Source organism: Haliotis cracherodii, unplaced genomic scaffold (assembly GCF_022045235.1).
Source record: "Haliotis cracherodii isolate W230 unplaced genomic scaffold, xgHalCrac1.p SCAF_2, whole genome shotgun sequence".
NCBI lineage: Eukaryota > Metazoa > Mollusca > Gastropoda > Lepetellida > Haliotidae > Haliotis > Haliotis cracherodii.
The window spans coordinates 23,359,680-23,383,699 of NW_027266275.1; the positions used below are offsets into that span (position 1 = coordinate 23,359,680).

At 41.2% G+C, this 24,020-nt stretch overlaps 1 protein-coding gene across 1 annotated transcript in view; it reads right to left on the reverse strand.

Moving 5' to 3' along the window:
* Positions 1 to 21,416, reverse strand: part of LOC139467660 (protein CLEC16A-like) — a 59,683-nt gene extending 38,267 nt beyond the window's left edge. The window contains exons 1-14 of the mRNA XM_071249179.1: positions 21,215 to 21,416; positions 16,955 to 17,083; positions 15,143 to 15,276; positions 14,250 to 14,317; positions 12,806 to 12,886; positions 11,137 to 11,242; positions 10,856 to 10,979; positions 10,552 to 10,741; positions 10,206 to 10,256; positions 8,442 to 8,552; positions 7,721 to 7,910; positions 5,545 to 5,704; positions 871 to 971; positions 321 to 373 (exon numbers count right to left, since the gene is read on the reverse strand). Of these exons, the coding sequence (XP_071105280.1) occupies positions 321 to 373; positions 871 to 971; positions 5,545 to 5,704; positions 7,721 to 7,910; positions 8,442 to 8,552; positions 10,206 to 10,256; positions 10,552 to 10,741; positions 10,856 to 10,979; positions 11,137 to 11,242; positions 12,806 to 12,886; positions 14,250 to 14,317; positions 15,143 to 15,276; positions 16,955 to 17,083; positions 21,215 to 21,291 (1,575 nt within the window). The 5' untranslated portion in view covers positions 21,292 to 21,416. The remainder of the gene's footprint in view (positions 1 to 320; positions 374 to 870; positions 972 to 5,544; positions 5,705 to 7,720; positions 7,911 to 8,441; positions 8,553 to 10,205; positions 10,257 to 10,551; positions 10,742 to 10,855; positions 10,980 to 11,136; positions 11,243 to 12,805; positions 12,887 to 14,249; positions 14,318 to 15,142; positions 15,277 to 16,954; positions 17,084 to 21,214) is intronic.
* Positions 21,417 to 24,020: the final 2,604 nt, after the last annotated feature.

A 24,020-nucleotide genomic window follows, 5' to 3' on the forward strand; every position in this document is an offset into this window, starting at 1 on the left:
GATTGACATCATGAGCATTGATCCACGCAATTGGGATACGATGACATGCATCAACCACATCAGTGAGCCTGACCACCCGATCACGTTAGTCACCTCTTACGACAAGCATAGTCGCCTATTACGGCAAGCATGGGTTGCTGAAGACCTACTCTACCCCAGATTTTCATGGGTCTGTGAATCACCCTGAAGTAGTTCTAACATTCATCATGATTTCTCAACATTCGTACAACACATATGTCTGGAAATACTGACACTGAGTTGTTGTGTTGTAAAAAACAAGTAACAGAGCATTTACATACAACAACATGTGGAGTACCCACCTCAGACCTCTCTGTGGGCATCAGAACACTATCCAGTAGCTGTTGGGAGATACCTTCAACACATACACATACTTGTCATACAGATGCAGGAAAACACACGTCATACAGGATTTTACATGATTAACGTAGTTAAAACATTACAACAGATAGAAAACATGATTTAACTCCCTCAAGTCTCCAGCTCATTTTGAGTGGAAGTTTATGCATGTAACAAAACTAGATTACAGAGAAAACAAGACTATATTTTCAGTAGTTTCAGGGCTAGAGTACTAGTATCTCTTCTAATCCTCTAAAGGGGTGTATCTTTCAACAAGGTGTCTGTCCTGCTACAGGATCCGAGCCTCTGGTACAGTGAGTGAGTGAAAGAGTATGGTTTTACGCCGCTTTTAGCAATATTCCAGCAATATCACTGTGGGGGACACCAGATATGGGCTTCACACATTGTACCCATGTCGGGAATCGAACCCGGGTCTTCGGCGTGACGAGCGAACGCTTTAACCACTAGACCACCCGACCGCCACGCCTCTGGTACAGAACCTGCAGAACTCACCATCATTCTTGCCCATGGCAAACAGCAGACACAGGGCAAACAGGGCAGCGTAGTCATTCTCTGTACACTCCAGGGCATTGAACACCGACTCCAAGTATGGCCTGCACAAAGAGTGAGTGAGTGAGTATGGTTTTATGTCGCTTTAAGCACTATTCCAGCAATATCACTGCTGGGGAACCCAGAAATGGGCTTCACACATTGTACCAATGTCGGGAATCAAACCCAGGTCTTTGGTATGACAAGCGAACGCTTTAACCACTAGGCTACCCCATCGCCCCATAAAGTGTATTACGTAATACTATATGAAGTCATCACAGCCAGTGGTTGACTGTTCAAATCACATGGATAAGGCAAGACATAGCATACACAATGCCAGCTAATCACAAGCACAGACATTGTACCAATGCTTGGGAATCGAACCCGGGTCTTTGGCGTGACGAGTGGACGCTTTAACCACTAGGCTACCCGACTGCCCCTGCACACATGGTACAGCATTAACAATGTGTGCCTAGAGACTCAAGAGTAATAAGCAAATCCATCATGTTCACTGTCACAATTGAACACTGCCAGTGAAACAGCCCCTTATGACAGAAGTTCATGTGTCCTACAAGCACAACAGAAAGTATGTTGTGTTATGTCAACATAGTCAAGTCACCATTATACCAGACTTCCAGTTACATCATGATGATATTTGAATATTCAAGACTAACCCAGGCAAACAAGTGGCCTGCATTTCAAATTAGTCAAATTTTATATGAGAACAGAACAGAGTCCATTCAAAAATTGATAAAAATCCTAAAATTGTCTGTTGTTGTTTTAAATAGGTGACAATATGACAACACAACAACCTATTCTGTTCCTAGGGTCATGAAATGGCAACATACTACAGTGATGGGACACTGGGGACCTAATCTGTTCTTTCACACACAATACAGGAACATACTACAGTGATAGAACACTGGGGACCTATTCTGTTCATACACACATAAAACAAGAACATACTACAGTGGTGGGACACTGGGAACCTATTCTGTTCATACACACATAAAACAAGAACATACTACAGTGATGGGACACTGGGAACCTATTCTGTTCATACACACATAAAACAGGAACATACTACAGTGATGGGACACTGGGAACCTATTCTGTTCATACACACATAAAACAGGAACATACTACAGTGATGGGACACTGGGAACCTATTCTGTTCATACACACATAAAACAGGAACATACTACAGTGATGGGACACTGGGAACCTATTCTGTTCATACACACATAAAACAGGAACATACTACAGTGATGGGACACTGGGAACCTATTCTGTTCATACACACATAAAACAAGAACATACTACAGTGATGGGACACTGGGGACGTATTCTGTTCTTTCACACACAATACAGGCACATCATCTAGTGATGGGACACTGGGAACCTATTCTGTTCATACACACATAAAACAGGAACATACTACAGTGATGGGACACTGGGAACCTATTCTGTTCATACACACATAAAACAAGAACATACTACAGTGATGGGACACTGGGAACCTATTCTGTTCATACACACATAAAACAAGAACATACTACAGTGATGGGACACTGGGAACCTATTCTGTTCATACACACATAAAACAAGAACATACTACAGTGATGGGACACTGGGGACGTATTCTGTTCATACACACATAAAACAAGAACATACTACAGTGATGGGACACTGGGAACCTATTCTGTTCATACACACATAAAACAGGAACACACTATAGTGATGGGACACTGGGGACGTATTCTGTCCTACACACACAATACAGGCACATCATCTAGTGATGGGACACTGGGAACCTATTCTGTTCATACACACATAAAACAGGCACATCATCTAGTGATGGGACACTGGGAACCTATTCAGTTCATACACACATAAAACAAGAACATACTACAGTGATGGGACACTGGGGACCTATTCTGTCCTACACACACAATACAGGCACATCATCTAGTGATGGGACACTGGGAACCTATTCTGTTCATACACACATAAAACAGGAACATACTACAGTGATGGGACACTGGGGACGTATTCTGTCCTACACACACAATACAGGAACATACTACAGTGATGGGACACTGGGGACGTATTCTGTTCTTTCACACACAATACAGGCACATCATCTAGTGATGGGACACTGGGAACCTATTCTGTTCATACACACATAAAACAGGAACATACTACAGTGATGGGACACTGGGAACCTATTCTGTTCATACACACATAAAACAAGAACATACTACAGTGATGGGACACTGGGAACCTATTCTGTCCTACACACACAATACAGGAACATACTACAGTGATGGGACACTGGGGACGTATTCTGTTCTTTCACACACAATACAGGCACATCATCTAGTGATGGGACACTGGGAACCTATTCTGTTCATACACACATAAAACAGGAACATACTACAGTGATGGGACACTGGGAACCTATTCTGTTCATACACACATAAAACAAGAACATACTACAGTGATGGGACACTGGGGACCTATTCTGTCCTACACACACAATACAGGCACATCATCTAGTGATGGGACACTGGGAACCTATTCTGTTCATACACACATAAAACAGGAACATACTACAGTGATGGGACACTGGGGACGTATTCTGTCCTACACACACAATACAGGAACATACTACAGTGATGGGACACTGGGGACGTATTCTGTCCTACACACACAATACAGGAACATACTACAGTGATGGGACACTGGGAACCTATTCTGTTCATACACACATAAAACAAGAACATACTACAGTGATGGGACACTGGGGACGTATTCTGTCCTACACACACAATACAGGAACATACTACAGTGATGGGACACTGGGGACGTATTCTGTTCTTTCACACACAATACAGGCACATCATCTAGTGATGGGACACTGGGAACCTATTCTGTTCATACACACATAAAACAGGAACATACTACAGTGATGGGACACTGGGAACCTATTCTGTTCATACACACATAAAACAGGAACATACTACAGTGATGGGACACTGGGAACCTATTCTGTTCATACACACATAAAACAGGAACATACTACAGTGATGGGACACTGGGGACGTATTCTGTCCTACACACACAATACAGGAACATACTACAGTGATGGGACACTGGGGACGTATTCTGTCCTACACACACAATACAGGAACATACTACAGTGATGGGACACTGGGGACGTATTCTGTTCTTTCACACACAATACAGGCACATACTACAGTGATGGGACACTGGGGACGTATTCTGTCCTACACACACAATACAGGAACATACTACAGTGATGGGACACTGGGAACCTATTCTGTTCATACATACATAAAACAGGAACATACTACAGTGATGGGACACTGGGAACCTATTCTGTTCATACACACATAAAACAGGAACATACTACAGTGATGGGACACTGGGAACCTATTCTGTTCATACACACATAAAAAAGGAACATACTACAGTGATGGGACACTGGGAACCTATTCTGTTCATACACACATAAAACAAGAACATACTACAGTGATGGGACACTGGGGACGTATTCTGTCCTACACACACAATACAGGAACATACTACAGTGATGGGACACTGGGAACCTATTCTGTTCATACATACATAAAACAGGAACATACTACAGTGATGGGACACTGGGAACCTATTCTGTTCATACACACATAAAACAGGAACATACTACAGTGATGGGACACTGGGAACCTATTCTGTTCATACACACATAAAACAAGAACATACTACAGTGATGGGACACTGGGGACGTATTCTGTCCTACACACACAATACAGGAACATACTACAGTGATGGGACACTGGGGACGTATTCTGTCCTACACACACAATACAGGAACATACTACAGTGATGGGACACTGGGAACCTATTCTGTTCTTTCACACACAATACAGGAACATACTACAGTGATAGAACACTGGGAACCTATTCTGTTCATACATACATAAAACAGGAACATACTACAGTGGTGGGACACTGGGAACCTATTCTGTTCATACACACATAAAACAAGAACATACTACAGTGATGGGACACTGGGAACCTATTCTGTTCATACACACATAAAACAGGAACATACTACAGTGATGGGACACTGGGAACCTATTCTGTTCATACATACATAAAACAGGAACATACTACAGTGATGGGACACTGGGAACCTATTCTGTTCATACACACATAAAACAGGAACATACTACAGTGATGGGACACTGGGGACGTATTCTGTTCATACACACATAAAACAAGAACATACTACAGTGATGGGACACTGGGAACCTATTCTGTTCATACACACATAAAACAAGAACATACTACAGTGATGGGACACTGGGAACCTATTCTGTTCATACACACATAAAACAAGAACATACTACAGTGATGGGACACTGGGAACCTATTCTGTTCATACACACATAAAACAGGAACATACTACAGTGATGGGACACTGGGGACGTATTCTGTCCTACACACACAATACAGGAACATACTACAGTGATGGGACACTGGGGATGTATTCTGTCCTACACACACAATACAGGAACACACTACAGTGATGTTACAGACAGAAGAGAGCACCTGTTCTCGAGTGTGAAGGCTGCCTGCTGCCTCTCGGAAATGCTGCCTGAGACTATCCCCATCCTCTGCACAAGCTTCTCCTCGTCAGTGGAGTTCTGGTTTGGGCTAGAGATGTCGGTGTCCCCAGAGTAGATCTCACTGCTCGGGCTCAGAGCTCCCTCTACAATTACAGATGGTCAACAACAGTGTCATACTTGATATAGTACTCATGATCATGTTTGTTTCATTATTGTTTAACACCACACTCGGCAAGATTGCAACTACCTAAAAGTTGTTTGTAAATACTCATGTCTGGACTAGACAATCCAGTCATCAAAATTGTGAGAAAAAATCCATGCGGTTGGGGTATGAGGACATACTATGAACCAAGTTGCTGGGGACCAATTCTGCAGTGATACGTCTGAAATTCCAACCCGGAATCCCCACAGGGTTTCATGATCATGAAAGACATACCTGACTTGATAACAAACTCACTTCACCACAAATTTTACTATTTACCCCACCTGTTCCATACTTTTGTCTACCCCCAAAATGTTAATTGTATGTAATGAAGGAATGATAATTGTGACATATTGTTTTTGCCTGTAAATTTTACAATAAATTGTACATAAATAATACTTATCCTAACTCACACTTAGCATTTCTTCCTTTTTCTTTCAATCCGGTGGGGAACAAAGTTTCCAGCTTCAATAAAACAATTCACCTGAACACATCCCAGCATCACCATAAATACCACCCAAACAAATTGGTCATATACTATAATCCCTGCATAGTGACCTACACGATATGATCATGTGATTGCCTCTGCCACATCATTCTATTCTGCAGAGCTTACAGGCAAGAGGGTCTATGAAGTGGGGATGGTCGGGAGGGCATATAGCACTTATAATTAATCCTATCACACACTACGCATTTATCCCATGGATGCTACACACAAAGGTTGTTGAAAGGAACTCAAGATTGTTGATATGGTGTCATTTGTCTCCGACAGACCAACACCCTGCCACCTGTAGATCATCTAAGTGTGCTCCCTAAACCCACGGTCGATGCATCGACAGAGATATGTAGGGTTGGGATGAACAGCCGCAAAGAGCCCCTGGCGCAGTTGGATCAGGACCTGACAATCGTCGTTCTGGATGTGTGGTGTGACAAAGCACTGAAGTTGCCGAAGTTGAACTTGAACCGTCATAGTGTGGGGCTTGAGATGATGTCAGAAGACTGAGGAGCTGTTGACGTAGCAGGCTGTCTGAGTGCCATGTCAGGAGATGTGATATCTTCAGCCAACGGTCCGGAACAAAGAACATCTTCCTGAGGAGGGTATTGAAGAGTGCCCCGATGAACTGGAGTCGTTGAGTGAGAGTCGTCTTGGACTTGGCTATGTTGATGAGTTACCCGAGTTGATTAAGAAGGCTTTGCTTAACCTCGAGATGGTGCTGGAGGACGTTTCGGTCTGGGTCTTCATTTGCCTGAATGCAGTCGTCTATATAGGACTCAAACACAGTCCCTCGGATGTGCAGGAACTCTGTGATGGGCTTGGTAATGAGGGTAAAGAGCCACAGGGCCAAAGAAATTCCAAACGGGAGCATGGGAGCAAACCGAAGAAAATGGAGGTGCTCCTGGTGGATGGAATACAGCAACATTTCCGACATACCAGGAGAACAGAACTGTCCTTGTCCATTATCCCTCAGATCATGTATGTAATCTAGATGATGTTGAAGGGAATCCCGCAAAAAAAACAAAAAACTAGATTCTCTCAAATCTCTGTACACGTCACATGTGGTGATAAAGAGAATGATGTGGCACAGAGGCAATCACATGACTGCAACGTGAAGGTCGCTATGCACAGGGTTATAGTGTGACACCCATTTGTTTGGGTGGTAACCATGGTGATGCTGGTACTTGTTCGGGTGAACTGTTTTTTAGATGGTGGAAACTTTGTTCAAACACGTTTGCACGTGGGATCGAAACAAGAAGGAAGAAATGTGAAAAGTGTGAGATGGGATAAGAATACAAATTTACAATGTACACGCATGCAATACATGCTTGATGCAATACGACTTTGTGACATACATATTTCTATGTCCCCTTACTTGATAGATACATAGGTACATTGGTAGATACATATGCATGTGTTCAATAAAAGGCGTGGCCAGCAATGCTGCTAATGTTATTCTACCTGTGGAGGGTGTGGACACACCATCAGCTACAGCTGCCTCGTCCCGCTGTAGATAGAAGGTGGAGTTCCCTTCAGTAGTAGATGGTCCATGGCTCTCATCACCCGCTGCCTGGCCGTACCGGATCTTTGGGCGATTGTTCTCCAAGGTCTTCTCCAATGATTCTGCCGGTGCTCGGAACTCGCGGATCCTCTGAAAGTCCGAAATCCTCTTCATTGAATATCTATTATCTCTTGTGTAATGCTAAATAATAGTGTTGGGTAATAATCCGTATACTGGCAAACAAACAAACATTCCATCTACCATGCCAGTTTTTTCTAATATTGGTACATAATATCGACTGAAGTCTTTTTGATTCTGTTTATAGTCAAATAAGCAACATGAGCAAGCAGGTGTTTGCCTGTTTGTTTGTTTGTTTGTTAGTTTATGCCACACTCACCAACATTCCAATCATCAGTAATAGAAATTGGCATTTGTCCTATCATCCTTGCCAAACTGCCAAATAGTTCAGGTCTCGTAAGGTCAAGTTGAATTTAGTCATTTTTAAGGGTTTTGCTGCACATAATCATTATCAGGACTAGTGGACTAAAACTGTTAGTTTCTATCGCTGAATCATGTGATGGCAGCCTGTAATAATCGAGTATGGATCAGACAAACCAGTGATTGATATTGTGAGCTATGCTACCTCCCATGCTTCTGGCGTTCACGAACACAGTAACGTACCAGTTTAGGGGAGTCGTGCTGGCTGCCGGTACGAGTGAGGCTGATGTCCCCCTGGAAGATGACCTCGGCCAGCTGCTGCACCAGGGGTGGCGACTGGATGATGAGAAACACCTGGAACACCAACAACATCATCTTCAGACCAGACACCTCTTACAGCATCTCAACACACTCCCGGAACTTCCATTGTGAACATAGAGTCTTGTGTGCATACCCATCTTTACATTTATACCTCCATAAACACAAAAACAAGTTGAAGTAAATTCTTTGTTTGATCTAGGATTTACAAATCCTAGATACATAGATGTCACTTTGCATACTTGTATTCCCAGCAGTAATTTACCATCTTCCAGAGGCAAGGGAGTTAACTGACTATGAAAATCCAGTTTCCACCCTTTCCGAACTAGGCTGGGATTATGGAGTTATGGCTGGACTAACAAGTCTATACATAGTCCAATCAAAATCACGAACCGAAATCGAAATCCAGTTTGTAAACTGTCATGCAGAGTTTGGTCGATAGTAGGTTTTGAAAAGCATGCGCTTGCAAACTCGTCAACAGATATTTTGCAAATCTTTTCATGTTTTCAATCAAGGTGCTCACGTCTTTGATGTACTACGCGACGTAAGAACCGTTTATCACAAAATAGATCTTGATGGTCGATCAGATCGTCTTGACTGGGCGCCACCATTTTGTTCGAAGCAAATGCATGTGATACGAGAGGTGGAATCTGATTGGTCCATATGGGAGAGGAATAGAATGGACATAACTCCTAATAGCCAGTGGTGGCGCTACGATCGAACCCAGGAATTCCAGCCTAGTTCGGCAAGGGTGGAAACTGGACTTTTAAAGTCAGTTAACGCTCTTGCCTCGGGAAGATGTAATTTACAAATCCTAGATACAGAGAAATTTCACTTAGCATACTTGTATTCCCAGCAGTAATTTAGTGAAAGGTTGGGGTTCCAGATTAATCTTCACTGTCTTCACTGTCTATCAGGGGATTGAAATCCAAATATGTCAGGCCATACCAGCTACACATGCCACACCAGAGCCTTATTGACAGCTTGCATTGAGGTTTGTAATTATCTGGCACAAAAGATCATTCACACTATTTCAACTTTAGATTGCAAAATCTCCACATTGATCTATGTGTTACGTAACTACCTATCAACATCAAACCGACTCCTGTCCAGCACGATACACACAGTCAGCCAGGAGGAATGTGATGTTTTACATTTCATTGTCTAATGAACACAATCTGGATGTTTCATAAAAACCATACACTGCCAAGTAAGCACATACTGAAATATGCATCTCTCAACCATTTCAAAAGTTACTTGTTCAACTAATTTAGTTGGTTGGTTGGTTTGTTGTTTAACGCCGCACTCAGCAATATTTCAGCTATATGACGGCGGTCTGTAAATAATCGAGTCTGGACCAGACAAGGAAGTGATTAATATCATGAGCATCGATCCACGCAATTGGGATATGATGACATGCATCAACCAAGTCAGCAGGCCTGACCTAACGATCCCGTCAGTCGCCCCTTACGACAAGCATAGTCGCCTTTTAGGCAAGCATGGGTTGCTGAATACCTATCCTACCCCGGATCTTCACGGGTCAGCGAGACCTATTCACATGTCCGAGACAGCACTCTGGAAAATGACCTGCATTCCTCCAAATGTTTTCAATGTTAACTAAAGATGACATAAGCTGACATAATGTAGTATAAAAGGCTTGATCAACTGTTCCAGCAACATGGAACTCACCTGTGACAGTAGGAAAAGGGAGACAACCGAGCTCACATGCTTCTTATCCGTCTGAAAAAATACGGGGATGATTATCAATAATAATGTCACATCCATGTACCATCACATGCAGTATGCAGAATCGTTTGATATTTCTCTGTACTCTTTAACAAACACGTTCCTATGATGAGGAGGCTGGACTCTCTCATAGCGTTAGAAATTGGCAATCGTAATATAGTCCTTGTCAAACTGCCTAATAGTTAAGGTATCATAAGGACTAGTAGAAATTTGCCATTTGCCATTTTGCTACATGTTATCATTATAAGGACTAGTGGACTAAATAAGTTAGTTTCTACCCCTGTCTCACCTGTACATCTGCATACTTCTTCCTCTTGGTCAGGGAGTAGACATAGAGCGGGATGAGGAGTCGGTTGAGGAGCTGGTCAGTCAGGACCTCGTTCAGGGCATCGATGTTGATGCAGAGGATGTCGTTGAGGTAATGGAGGTGGTCCAGATGTTCAGCCACCAGATCAGACAGGCGGTCACGACTTCGGTGACTGCATAACATCAACCATGTTTATTAAATGTTTTAGGTTTAAGACCACCAGTTGGATAATGTCAGCAACACATTTATTTCACGAGAAAGAAATAAGATGAAATAGTGTACTCACTCCGAGTCATTTCTCACACATAGGTCAAGGTCAAGTATATGCTGACCAATGAACCACACTAAGTTGGAGAAGTACGGTGCAGCTGTCCGATCTCGGATATATCGCAGCATGGCCTTATCATCAACTACAAAGGATTAAACAAAGACTCTTTAATTCTAAAATATACTGGCCTCATGGCCACTGATGAAGAAAGAACTTGAACATTTGAAAATACATGCTCATCACAACAAAATGATGATACTGGTAAGTGTTTTTTGAGTAGTAGTGTTAACCCTGCCTACCTCTGAAGACATTGAGCGTGATGGTTCGCACTGCTATCCTGACCATGGTCTCCGAGTGGTTAAAGAACTTTATTGCTTCTGTGTACAAGGCAAAGTCATTTGTGTGCTGGAACAAACAGGGAACATGTGAGTACCCTCAACACACAGCTGCACCACCTGCTGCGACAAACAGAGAACATGTGAGTACCTTCAACACACAGCTGCACCACCTGCTGCGACATACAGAGAACATGCGAGTACCTTCAACACACCGCTACACCACCTGCTGCTACAAACAGAGAACATGTGAGTACCTTCAACACACAGCTGCACCACCTGCTGCTACAAACAGAGAACATGTGAGTACCTTCAACACACAGCTGCACCACCTGCTGCTACAAACAGAGAACATGTGAGTACCTTCAACACACAGCTGCACCACCTGCTGCTACAAACAGAGAACATGTGAGTACCTTCAACACACAGCTGCACCACCTGCTGCGACAAACAGAGAACATGTGAGTACCTTCAACACACAGCTGCACCACCTGCTGCGACAAACAGAGAACATGTGAGTACCTTCAACACACAGCTACACCACCTGCTGCTACAAACAGAGAACATGTGAGTACCTTCAACACACAGCTGCACCACCTGCTGCGACAAACAGAGAACATGTGAGTACCCTCAACACACAGCTGCACCACCTGCTGCGACATACAGAGAACATGTGAGTACCTTCAACACACAGCTACACCACCTGCTGCTACAAACAGAGGACATGTGAGCACCATCAACACACAGCTGCACCACCTGCTGCTACAAACAGAGCACATGTGAGTACCCTCAACACACAGCTGCACCACCTGCTGAGACATACAGAGAACATGTGAGTACCTTCAACACACAGCTACACCACCTGCTGCGACAAACAGGGTGAGTGAGTGAGTATGGTTTTACGCCGCTTTTTGCAATATTCCAGCAATATCACAGCGGGGGACACCAGAAATGGGCTTCATCGACAAACAGGGAACATGTGAGCCCCTTCAACACCATCTTGTACGAAAAACAGAGAACATGTGAGCACCTTCAACACACAGCTACACCACATGCTGCGACAAAAAGGGAAACTGGATGTTATACAGATTACAGACACCATTCAAGTAATGTTACTTGGGCATCTTGACACTACTTCTACACATTGGGTAGGTACACTCCCATTCAAAACATCCCTTGATCTTAAACAGACAGACCAACCCAACTGAGTGACTATGGTTTATGCTGCTTTTAGCAATATTCCAGCAATGTCACGGCGGGGGACACCAGAGATGGGTTTCACACATTGTACCCAAGTGGGGAATCAAACCCGGGTCTTCATCATGACGAGCGAATGCATGAACCACTAGGCCACCTCACTGCCCCCAAAATAACATGAAACCCAAGCAGTCCACTGAAAGATGAGACAAAATATAAATGCATTAAATCAGGAGACAACTATTTGCACAAATAACAAATATATAATGCCTAAATCAAACATCATGACGTAATAAAGGATAAAGTTTATCTGCAGTTCCGGGAGCTTAATTAGGTAGTCTTAATAACAAGTTTTAACACTACATGGAATGGTTTTCGCTGTTTGCTTTTAAAAATGACAAAATGAACAAAATTTGATTACAAAACTTCAACTTACTTCGTTGTAGAAGAAGTGGATAGTGTGCCTGTTGAGTTTGAGCGACAGGGTCTTGAGGAAGGAGATATAGTAGGCCATCACCTGCACAAACAAGGAACAACATTTAACAGTGGGAGACAGTCACCAGTGTCTGTTAAATGTCAGTCTGGGCCTGGTGCAGGCAAACCAGTAACACAGTGGCAGCATCAAACCACAGTATACATGCTGTATCATTTCTCTACACTCAATGTTTAAATGGTCCATGGTGAACTGTAACAAGCATTGTGTAATGTGGTTCTATTACACCTCAGACATTCTCGGGGGCAATGGTGGCCCAGTCGTCTAAGGCGCTGCGATTAGCTGTGCAGAGTTGCGTCCCTTGGGCACGCCAGAAACCTATGATTGTGGGTTCGAATCCCGCTTCGCCCCGATTATGTTTCTAGGTTTGTCAGCACCATACCCATGCATTGGGGTTTCACCAAAGTGGTAAACGTCTGAGACCTGCATCACTTCGGGCTTTCCTGATTAAGCTGACACACCGTGATATAACTGGAATACTGTTAAAAGAGGCGTTAAACACAACTCACTCACTCACTCGAACATTCTCGAGAGGAAAGACAGTATCCTCTTCTCATGACTGTATTTTCACCTGCTGTTCATTGCACATGCTAGGTTAACATACTCCAAGTTAAACAATAAATATATTTAAGGTAAGGTGAGGCGAAATTGGGTTAACACTGCATTCCAGATTATTGCACTTTCCTAGTTGGTTGGTTTGTTGTTTTACGCCGCACTCAGCAATATTCCAGCTATATGACGGCGGTCTGTAAATAATCGAATCTGGACCAGACAATCCAGTCATTATTATAATGAGCATCGATCCGCGCAATTGGGATCAATGACATGCATCAACCAAGTCGGCGAGTCTGACCACCCGATTCCGTTAGTCGTCTTTTACGACAAGCATAGTCGCCTTTTATGGCAAGCATGGGTTGCTGAAGACCTATTCTATCCCGGATCTTCACGGGTCGCACTTTCCTAGTTATGTGCATATGTGTGTATCTGCTTATGCCGAATTTATCATGTTTACAGTGCTAGTCCACTGCAATTCGTTTTATCTTCAACATGAATACCCAACTCAGAGACAGTATACAGACTCCAAGCTGCCAAGTACTTATTTTATCCCATCAATACTGAACCCCAAACAGGGTAACGGTAACAAGAAGTACCATCTTTTAGGTGTTTTGGTATGACGCTACCGGGATCGAACCCCCGACGTTCTACTCTTCGGGGCAGACAACAAAGTTGATCTCTCTTACATAAACATGAGTCAGCAAGTTATGACGCTACCCGGGATCGAATTCCCAGCGTTCCGTTCCCTGGGCTGACTACAGAGGGGTCTCTGGGTGATAACAGAAACAAATGAGAACAATGCATTATCTCTTGTTATTTTGTGAACACTTACCTCTTCATCAGAGAAGTCGAACTTGTGGACGATGATGGAGTTGATGTGGTTGTTGGACAACAGGTAATCTAGGAGTGAGAGATGACATACAATCATCACACATCAACACAGGTAGCAGTACATTTACAGTGAAACGCCAACATGTATGTCTGTGTACATCCTCCTGGTTGCAGGACCTGCTGTGTGTCATGTATGACAGAGGCTGAGGTTAGACCAGCTTCACATTGGTGATCTTTGGATATCGATTTGACGTTTGGATAAGAGGCAAAGTTTTCAAATTCTGTCACCTCATTGTGCTTTGAAATTATTATTTTGTCTACAAAATAGTTTTACATGAATTGACAAAACAACTGATTACTAAAGATTCACAACAATACAAGGAATTAACACAGAGGAACACTGATGCCTTGACAAGACACACCAATGCCTGATATAGTAGCAGGATGCGTCAGGCAAAATGAGGCAGGTCACAGCTAAATCCAACCATTCCACATAGTCACCAATCAAAGTTCCATCAATACTCAAACCGTGAAGATCTGGGGTAGAAAACTAGAATAGGTCTTCAGCAACCCATTCTTAATGTAAAAGGTGACTATGCTTGTCGTAAGAGGCAATTAACGGGATTGGTAGTCAGGTTCGCTGACTTGGTTGATGCATGTCATGGTATCCCAATTGCATGGATCGATGCTCATGATGTCAATCACTGGATTGTCTGGTCCAGACTTGATTTTTTACAGACCGCCATCATGAAGCTTGAATATTGCTGAGTACGGCATTAAACAACAAACAAACAAACAAACTATCAGTACTCATCAGCCATTATCACCCCCCCCCCCACACTGCATGAGTGAGTGTCAGTGACTGTCACTCTGTGTCACAGGGTTCCCACTCACATAGAGATGTCTCGTTGCTGATGTTCTCGAACAGGATGTTGAGTGTCTGCAGCAGCTGCACACAGATGTAGCGGCCACCCTTCTGCTGCAGGTAGCGCAGGAAGAAGGACAACATGTTCTTCTCCAGAAAGAAGCTGAAACACAAAGTATCCAGGAAGTGAACTTTTGAGGTCAAATCTAAAAGGTCAAAATGACATACTGACTTCAAACATATGACATATTCACTTCAAACACAGGACATACTCACTTCAAACACAGGACATACTCACTTCAAACACAGGACATACTTACTTCAAACACAACATACTGACTTCAAAAAAAAGGACATACTCACTTCAAACAAAGGATATACTCACTTCAAACACATGACATACTCACTTCAAACACATGACATACTAATTTCAAACATGGCATACTTCAAACAAAGGATATACTCACTTCAAACACATGACATACTCACTTCAAACAAAGGACATACTCACTTCAAACACAGGACATACTTCAAGCATGACATACTTCCAACAAAGGACATACTCACTTCAAACATGACATACTCACTTCAAACATATGACATACTCACTTCAAACACAGGACATACTCACTTCAAAGACAACATACTTCAAAAAAAAGGACATACTCACTTCAAACAAAGGATATACTCACTTCAAACATGACATACTTCCAACAAAGGACATACTCACTTCAAACATGACATACTCACTTCAAACATATGACATACTCACTTCAAACACAGAACATACTCACTTCAAACAGATAACATACTTCAAACACAGGACATACTCACTACAAACATATATCATACTCACTTCAAACACAGGACATATTACAAACACAGGAGATACTTCAAACATATAACATACTTCATACATATAACATAATCACTTCAAACAGAGGACATACATACTTCAAACACATGAAATGCTTTGAACACATGAAACGCTCAATTCAAATGCATGACATACTTCGAAACACAGGACATACTCCTTCAAACACAGGACATACTTCAAACATATGACATACTCATTTCAAACACAAGACACATTCACTTCAAATGCTTGACATACCTCGAACACAGGACATACTCACTACAAACACAGGACATATTCACTTCAAATGCATGACATACCTCGAACACAGGACATACTCCCCTCAAAAACAGGACATACTCACTACAAACACAGGACATACTTCACATATGACACACACAATTCAATCACATGGCATACTCACTTCAAACAGTTAAATGTCTGCTGTAAATTTGCCACAAACCATTTCCATGATGTTTTATGACCCTACCCATTCTAACATGACCAATAATTTTGTTCAAATTGACACGATTATAAAACTGGTGAAACCTTTGGCTTTTATCCACTATTTCAGTTTCAGCTATTTCAGTTCTGCAGGCAGAATTTTGTTAAAAAATGTAAAAAGATCATTTGCAAATCTAGTAAGTTAATCACGTTAATTTTGAAAACTGTAATTTGTAAAATTGGAACATCTTTTTGAATGCCCAAACTGGGTATGCTGCACAAACAGAAGTGCTAGATCAGCAATGCATTCTGTATGGCAGAAGCTGAGTCAGCATATTGCATTGACAACAATTACTCAGCAATTACAGTTATATTTTTTCTGATCACTAGGAAGTTATCACAGCAGAGCTGTAGGTTCAGGAAGATTGTCTGCACTGGCTCTAGGTGTCTTTAGTCAAGTAGAAGTTGATGAGACACAGTAGGGCTTGGAACATGCAAGAAATGAGTTTCAACTTATGTAATTGCAGTATTGATTTCTTACTCAAAGACACAGCTGTCATTCTGGTCCCCCCAGATGAGGATCTCGGATATGGAGCGAAGAGTCTCGATAAGGAGCCCTCGATTGTAGTCGGTGATCGCCTGGTTCTTACACAGCACTGTGTACAGGAACCTGTGGGAAGACAAGGCACAGCATGTTACACAAGACACATCTCCAAGCTGGGCAAGTCTGATTTCATTCTCAATAATTGTAACATGAAACTGTTCTCAACAAGCATGATAAACTATCAAATATGGCCTGAAAACAAACCACTGAAAAATATACAAAACTAAACCAGTTTAGTGACAAATGAACCCATGAGGATCTGTAACACACTATGCTATTCAGCTATGTCAAAATTGGGTATGTTGGGAAGCAATGACATCCCACCATCACTGGGATCATCATCCATGCACAGGATACAACTTCACAGAGCCAATAGTTTCAGAGATGCGCCAAAAGCTAAAAGAGCAATGTATTGTGGTACTTGCTAAATTCAAAACAGGTGAAATGAAAAGGGGTTTAAAGTTGTCATGTTCAAAGATTATTGCAATGGTATATTGACATGCATGCATGTCATGCATGTGTGGCTGCTTGTAATAGTTACAGTACGGACTAAAGCCATTGAGATACCATGCCACAGTTTGACATGCATATCCCACTTGGACAAAGTATATTGACTCTGACCTGAACTGACAGTCTTGTTTTAATAGGCGGCCTGGGAATCAAACCACTGACCTTTAGTCTCTGGGCAGAATATTCAAGATAGACTGATTCTGGATGTTGATGTTGAATGTGCCACAGTTTACAATATATATAATTGCATACCAGTTACATCAAATGGCTTTGTAGGGCAACACTTCTTAATAGAAGTGTATTAAATTTATTCCTAAAAAAACTTCAGAAAGCAAGGGCCAAGTCCACAGCTGTGTTTTGTTTGTTTGTTGTTCAACACCACACTCAGCAATATTCCAGCTTTATGATGGTAGTCTGTAAATCAAGTCTGGACCAGGCAATCCAGTGATTGACATCATGACCATTGATCTCCGCAATTGGGATTCAGCGAGCCTCTACCACTCGATCCTGTCAATCGCCTCTTACGACAAGCATAGTCGCCTCATACGGTAAGCATGTGTTACTGAAGACCTATTCTAACCCGGCTCACCATGTGGCCACATTCCAGGAGTTAACTAGGCATTTTCAGAGACTGATATTTAGCCCCGAGTCTGCAGAAAATGTTGATAAAAAAAGTAAATATTCCTATTTAGGTCTCAATATATTTGTTTTTATATATAATATGTCACAACTATGCTTATGCGACATATTTTGACATTATTGAAATACCTCTGACAATGTAGGCACAATATATATAGTATATCAAAGAACATGTTATGCATAAATTGTGTCTACTTTGTCATTTGTAAACTTCCAAGGAATGCTTCTCAAGCAATTGAAATACCTCTGAATGTAATTTTGGGCTGAACAAAATGCATATTCCCAATTTGCCACCACAGGCACTTAGTTTAAAACCCTAGATAACAACAGGGTATGAAATCAACGGCTCATGACTGAACCAGCAGCCATTACTTAAATAAAAAAAGGTCCCATGATCCCTGAGGCTCCCTGCTACAGCAATTGAAATTAGGGATCACTAAAACTTAAATTTTAAAAATTAGGGTTGTGTCAAGGATCTTTGACTTTCAGTCTTAACATCAAACTGTGTCATCATGGTTATACTGGTAAATATCCAGATGCCACTCCATAGGAATATTCTACCCGTGAAGATTCTGGGGTAGAATAGGTATTCAGCAACCAATGCTTGCTGTAAAAGGCGACTATGCTTGTCGTAAAAGGCGAATAACTGGATCGGTTGGTCAGGCTCGCTGACATGGTTGATGCATGTCATCGATCCCAATTGCGTGGATCGATGCTCATGATATTAATCACTGGATTGTCCGGTCTCGATTATTTACAGACCGCCGTCATATAGCTGGAATATTGCTGAGTGCAGTGTAAAACAACAAAACCAACCAACCAACCAACCAACCAACCATAGGAATATTCTACCATGTTAAGCAAAATGCATGGCGTTAGTAATTTGCACTTGTTTGAAACATAATTGATTATGGAGCAAGGCCTCCCTATGTGGAGACACTTCAGACATGTGAACCCCATAATCTGGGTCACACTTCTCACAGCTTAGGGTATCATTAGACCACATGATTCAGTGTGACATGATATTCAACCACCATGAAGGCAAAGTCCTTACATGACATTCTATCGCAGGCCTCATGTAGCAATGTCCGTTTCAAGTATCAGGTCATGCAGGTCAAGTGCTCGGATCCTGAGTCCCCAAGTTCCCATTTATAGATTGTAATTCCATATACACAGTATAGAAGATGTAGGATATGAGAACTTCAGGGATTTTGCCCGTGGCACATGGCATCGGCATGATAAGGACATTGTCATAACGTTATCACTTTTTGACAGGACATTCTTCTGTATCAATTTTAACTTTGAAAAAAGAACATTCCTCTGTATCATTAAGAAAATTCTCACTTTGAAAGAAATCTTCAGGACATTTGGATAACAATCTGTCAAGATCCATAAAAATGAACTGCTCTGAAACACTGTAACTTGTACATGTTGTATACTTATTTGCTTCAAAACTACAACTTTGATAGTTTCTGGTTTGATGGGGTGATGCAGCGTTAGATATTGGCCCTAGTCCTATAGTTCTTGCCAAACTACCAAAAAGTTGAGGTATCCTAAGGAGGACAAGAAATTTGCCATTTTTAAGAGTTTTGCTATAAGTTATCATTATACATGTTATAAGGACTAGTAGGTGTAGTTGTCACATTACCATACACTGGGATCAATACTCTAAACATGCTAAACATGATAAGAGATAATAAATGCAGCATCCTTATTGTTATTGCCATTGGCATAAGCATGATAAGATGGAGACTGGCAAAAGGACAAGGTCACAAGATTATCCACTTTTGACAGGACATCATTCTAAATCTTTATCTTTTTTCTTTCAGGACATTTTGGATGACAATCAGTCAATGTACTCGAAAGTGAACCAATCTGAAGCACTGACCAGCAACGTATTAAATACACAGCTACATAAGCTTGGTTAGCGTGTGGTAAGTACAGCCTGAACAACATGCACAATGACCTAATTAATGGATCAATGGGTGTCAGTGTTATGTCTAGACTCTCTAATTAGCATTCTGTAAACAAGGACCAAATTAGGATCGTACTTATCGACAAAAAATACCATATTTCCACATCTTTCAGGAAGCCATTATGATGGATAACAATGAAATGACTGATACAGTTACTGTACACAGAAAATTGTAAACATGATATTAAAAGTAAATTTATACAACATAGGGAAGGTTAGATCACTGATGAAAACAGTCCCAGTTGTACCTTTCACAAAAAAACGTCCCTGTTGGCATGATTGTAGTGACTGCAGATAGTTTTTTCCAATCATTATCAATGGTTCTCCCTTACACTCTTACAGTGTCACTAGCATCCCTATTTTGACTTTCCCTTTGCTTTTTGCATTTGAGGTAAAACATGACAAACAACATAAGTGCATGTTTGCATTATAATTTCTGATGTGTTGGGACTTTGTCATAGTTCTCAGGTGTCTAGCTGAAGGTGTGCCCTGCCATATGCTTCATCCTCTGACAACCAAGTATACTTTACCATGTTTACCACAGTGAACTATTGCTGAGATTGAACGGTGAAAACTGAACTCAAAAGCTTTACTAGCCCGGGAAAAGATAACATGCCCTTGTAATATTAAAATAAAGGGGAAAATTGGAAATTTGTATTCGCCCGCAGGAATTTGACTAGCCCCAGGCTAGCGGTGTAGTGTTAAGTTCTAACCATGTATTGTCATTCCATAATCATAGAATGCACCCAAACTAGCAAGAAAGTGTATTATTCAAGTTAAATGCTAACGTTAAGTCTTAGGTTTAAATCGGTAACCCACTGTCACGGCTATGAAACACAAAAGACCAATGAGTAAATTGACAACAGATAGATCTGTATGACTGTAAAAGCAGATGAGACAGATAACTAAAAAAACAATTATCAATATATGTATCTATCCAAACTCTGCAAAAAACAATCTTGCCTGAATAACAGTAAGAGTGAGCAACGGACACATGTCTAGGTCATCTGACTATATATACATATATATTTACAATCTTCAGTTGCTGTGACAGGAAAAGCAAAGCCACTCACTTGAGATGATCTAAAGAATGAAGATTTTTCGGTTTCCAAATGGCCTGTGTAAGCCAGCTCTTCGGTTTGTTAAACATTCTGAGTGATTGAGGTCGATTACTTAAGTAATTCAACAACAAACAAGTTCAAAATTGTGTAGACGATCATAAATGTTCAACATCCTGTGACGACGTTGTTTTCCAAGTGATGTCGCCATCTTGGATACAGGCGCCCTCTGTGTAATTAGAGTTACTCCCCTTGGACCGTACTTTTTTATTTACTGTTATAAATATACGTAACCGTAAAACAGTCTTACATGGTGGAGGTAGTAGAGGAAATAGTTGCACACGTTTAATAACAATAGGTTAAATAAAATAATAATAACAATAATAGCCACCTATATTATCTAAAACTTGTTAGGATTTATCATATTCGATTGTTAGATCATCCAATGTGAGGGCATTAATTATCGCGGTGTATAATACACAATGGTCCTTTTAGGGCAAGCTGAAATGGCTAATTGTAAAGATAGTGTTATAAAACTATTGGACATGTCGAGTCTTTTTTTCTTTCTATCACTTTTGCATGACTTGATGCAGATGTATAGCTAAAATAATCTACCGGGAAAAAGATAGTATACACTTGAAAATTGGATTTGACCCAAAATATACAAACGTTATCAAAATCTTACTAGGTTGAAAACAGCCACTGAAACACTGCAAACGTAAGGTCAAAAACACAAGTACGATACCCGGGTCAATACATCACTTTGGAATTCCCATTTGTTGCTTGTTTCTTTTTTAGCCACCATTATAAACATGGGTGTGTATTTTCTTTTCCCCGGCAGTTTATGTAAAAACAATTCTGCTTTTAAAAACTTAAAGAGTTTGTCTCGCTAGTTATGATCGAGCCAATTCGTGACACAAGATGACTATTGCGTCATAGTCTGGGCTCTCTTTACACTCACTTTTCAAATCTGTAGAATCTCAATCTAATCATACCTTAGTTCTAGCTACAAAGTTGTTCAGCGGTTATGATTATTATCATTATGATTATGAGATTGATACATGTACATGTAGTCCCCGTGAGGATACCTGGTGAGAATTGGTCACCAGCAACAGATGTTGTTCGTAATTAAGAGGCGACGAAATGGATCGGAGGGTCAGGCTCGGTGACTTCGGTTGAAAGCGTGTCTTCGTACACCGACGGCATGGATCGATGTTCATGATATCGACCACTGGATTATCTGGTTCAGATTCGGTTATTTACAGTCCGACGTTACATGGCAGGACTATTTCTGAGTGCTTCGTTAATCCTTACACAGCACAAAACCATATATATGAGCAAATCAGGTTGTATAAATAAATAATAATTGATCAAACTGAAACAATAGAAAAAGATCTCCCCGGCACCCTCTAAAACCTATCTACTTGACACATAGTATAAGCTTGCTTACCTCTACTTCTGACTTGTATTTATAACGTTATAACACGACAGTCTCGAAAATAACAAAGTATTCACATACACACACACCCCACACCCCTCCCCCACCCTCTCCTCCCCCAAGGTTCCCTACCATACCATATCTTGTCCTAGGTCAGAGTGTATGAGACACATATACTTTGAGAGAAGTTTCACTAACCTGTGTCCCCGGTATTTAATAATATCGGTTATACTTTGGTGTGCAGTATTTCCAAGTAATTTATTCTTTATAAGGTGATACAATATCACATGGATATTGATAATGATATTGATGTATTACATACATTATAAGTCATATACTCATGAAGCTGTTGTAGTATGCAGTGACTAACTACGCGCCTATCTATTTTGAATAAACTATGTGTTGTCAAATTATGGTATAGTTATGTCATTGGTATTACTTTCAGCGGACTGTGCTTAATCTTGTCACCAACTCTTACAGCAGAGAAACCTAAAACACGTGTCGCCATGGTATCCTTTCGTGCAGACGTTAATTAGCTGCATTGTATGTCAACTCGTGGAGCTAATGAGAAATCTAATTACTGAGTGTATCAGACATAGCTCCAGCACTCGATGCCAAGATTTACTAAACGCTAATTGCCTAGTAATCTAGTGGATGTGTCGTCACTAAGTGTTAGACATCATCAACAGCTGATCATAAACCACATGCTACATATGCATTATCTCACTCCGTGGTATATGATATACTTCACTATTTGGTATATGCTGTATTTCACTACATAGTATGTACTAATTTTCACTACATGGTCTGTGCTGTATTTCACTACATGGTATATGCCGTATTTCACTATATGGCATATGCTGTATTTCACTACATGGTATATACTAATTTTCACTACATGGTCTATGCTGTATTTTACTACATGGTATACACAAATTTTCACTACATGGTATATGCTGTATTTCACTACATGGTTTATACTAATTTTCATTACATGGTACTTGAGATATTTCACAACATTTTTTTCTGCTGAATTTCATTACATGGTATATGCTGTATTTCACTACATGGTATACACTAATTTTCATTACATGGTATGTGCTGTTTTTTTCTTACATGGTACATGGTATAATTCAATACACGGTATATGCTGAAGTTCGAGGAGAGGGGAAGGTATGGGGTTCGATCCCTAGCAGCATCATACCAAAAGCCTTTAAAAGATGGTACTTGTTGATACCTCGTGTTCTGTGTCCGAGAAGGGTAACCATGTTATATCAGTGGGCTAGCACTATAAAATAGGCATACGTTCGGACTACACCCACCCACGCCCCCACGTCGCTATATACGTGCACTAATCGTGAACGTGACATTAACCCCATTATT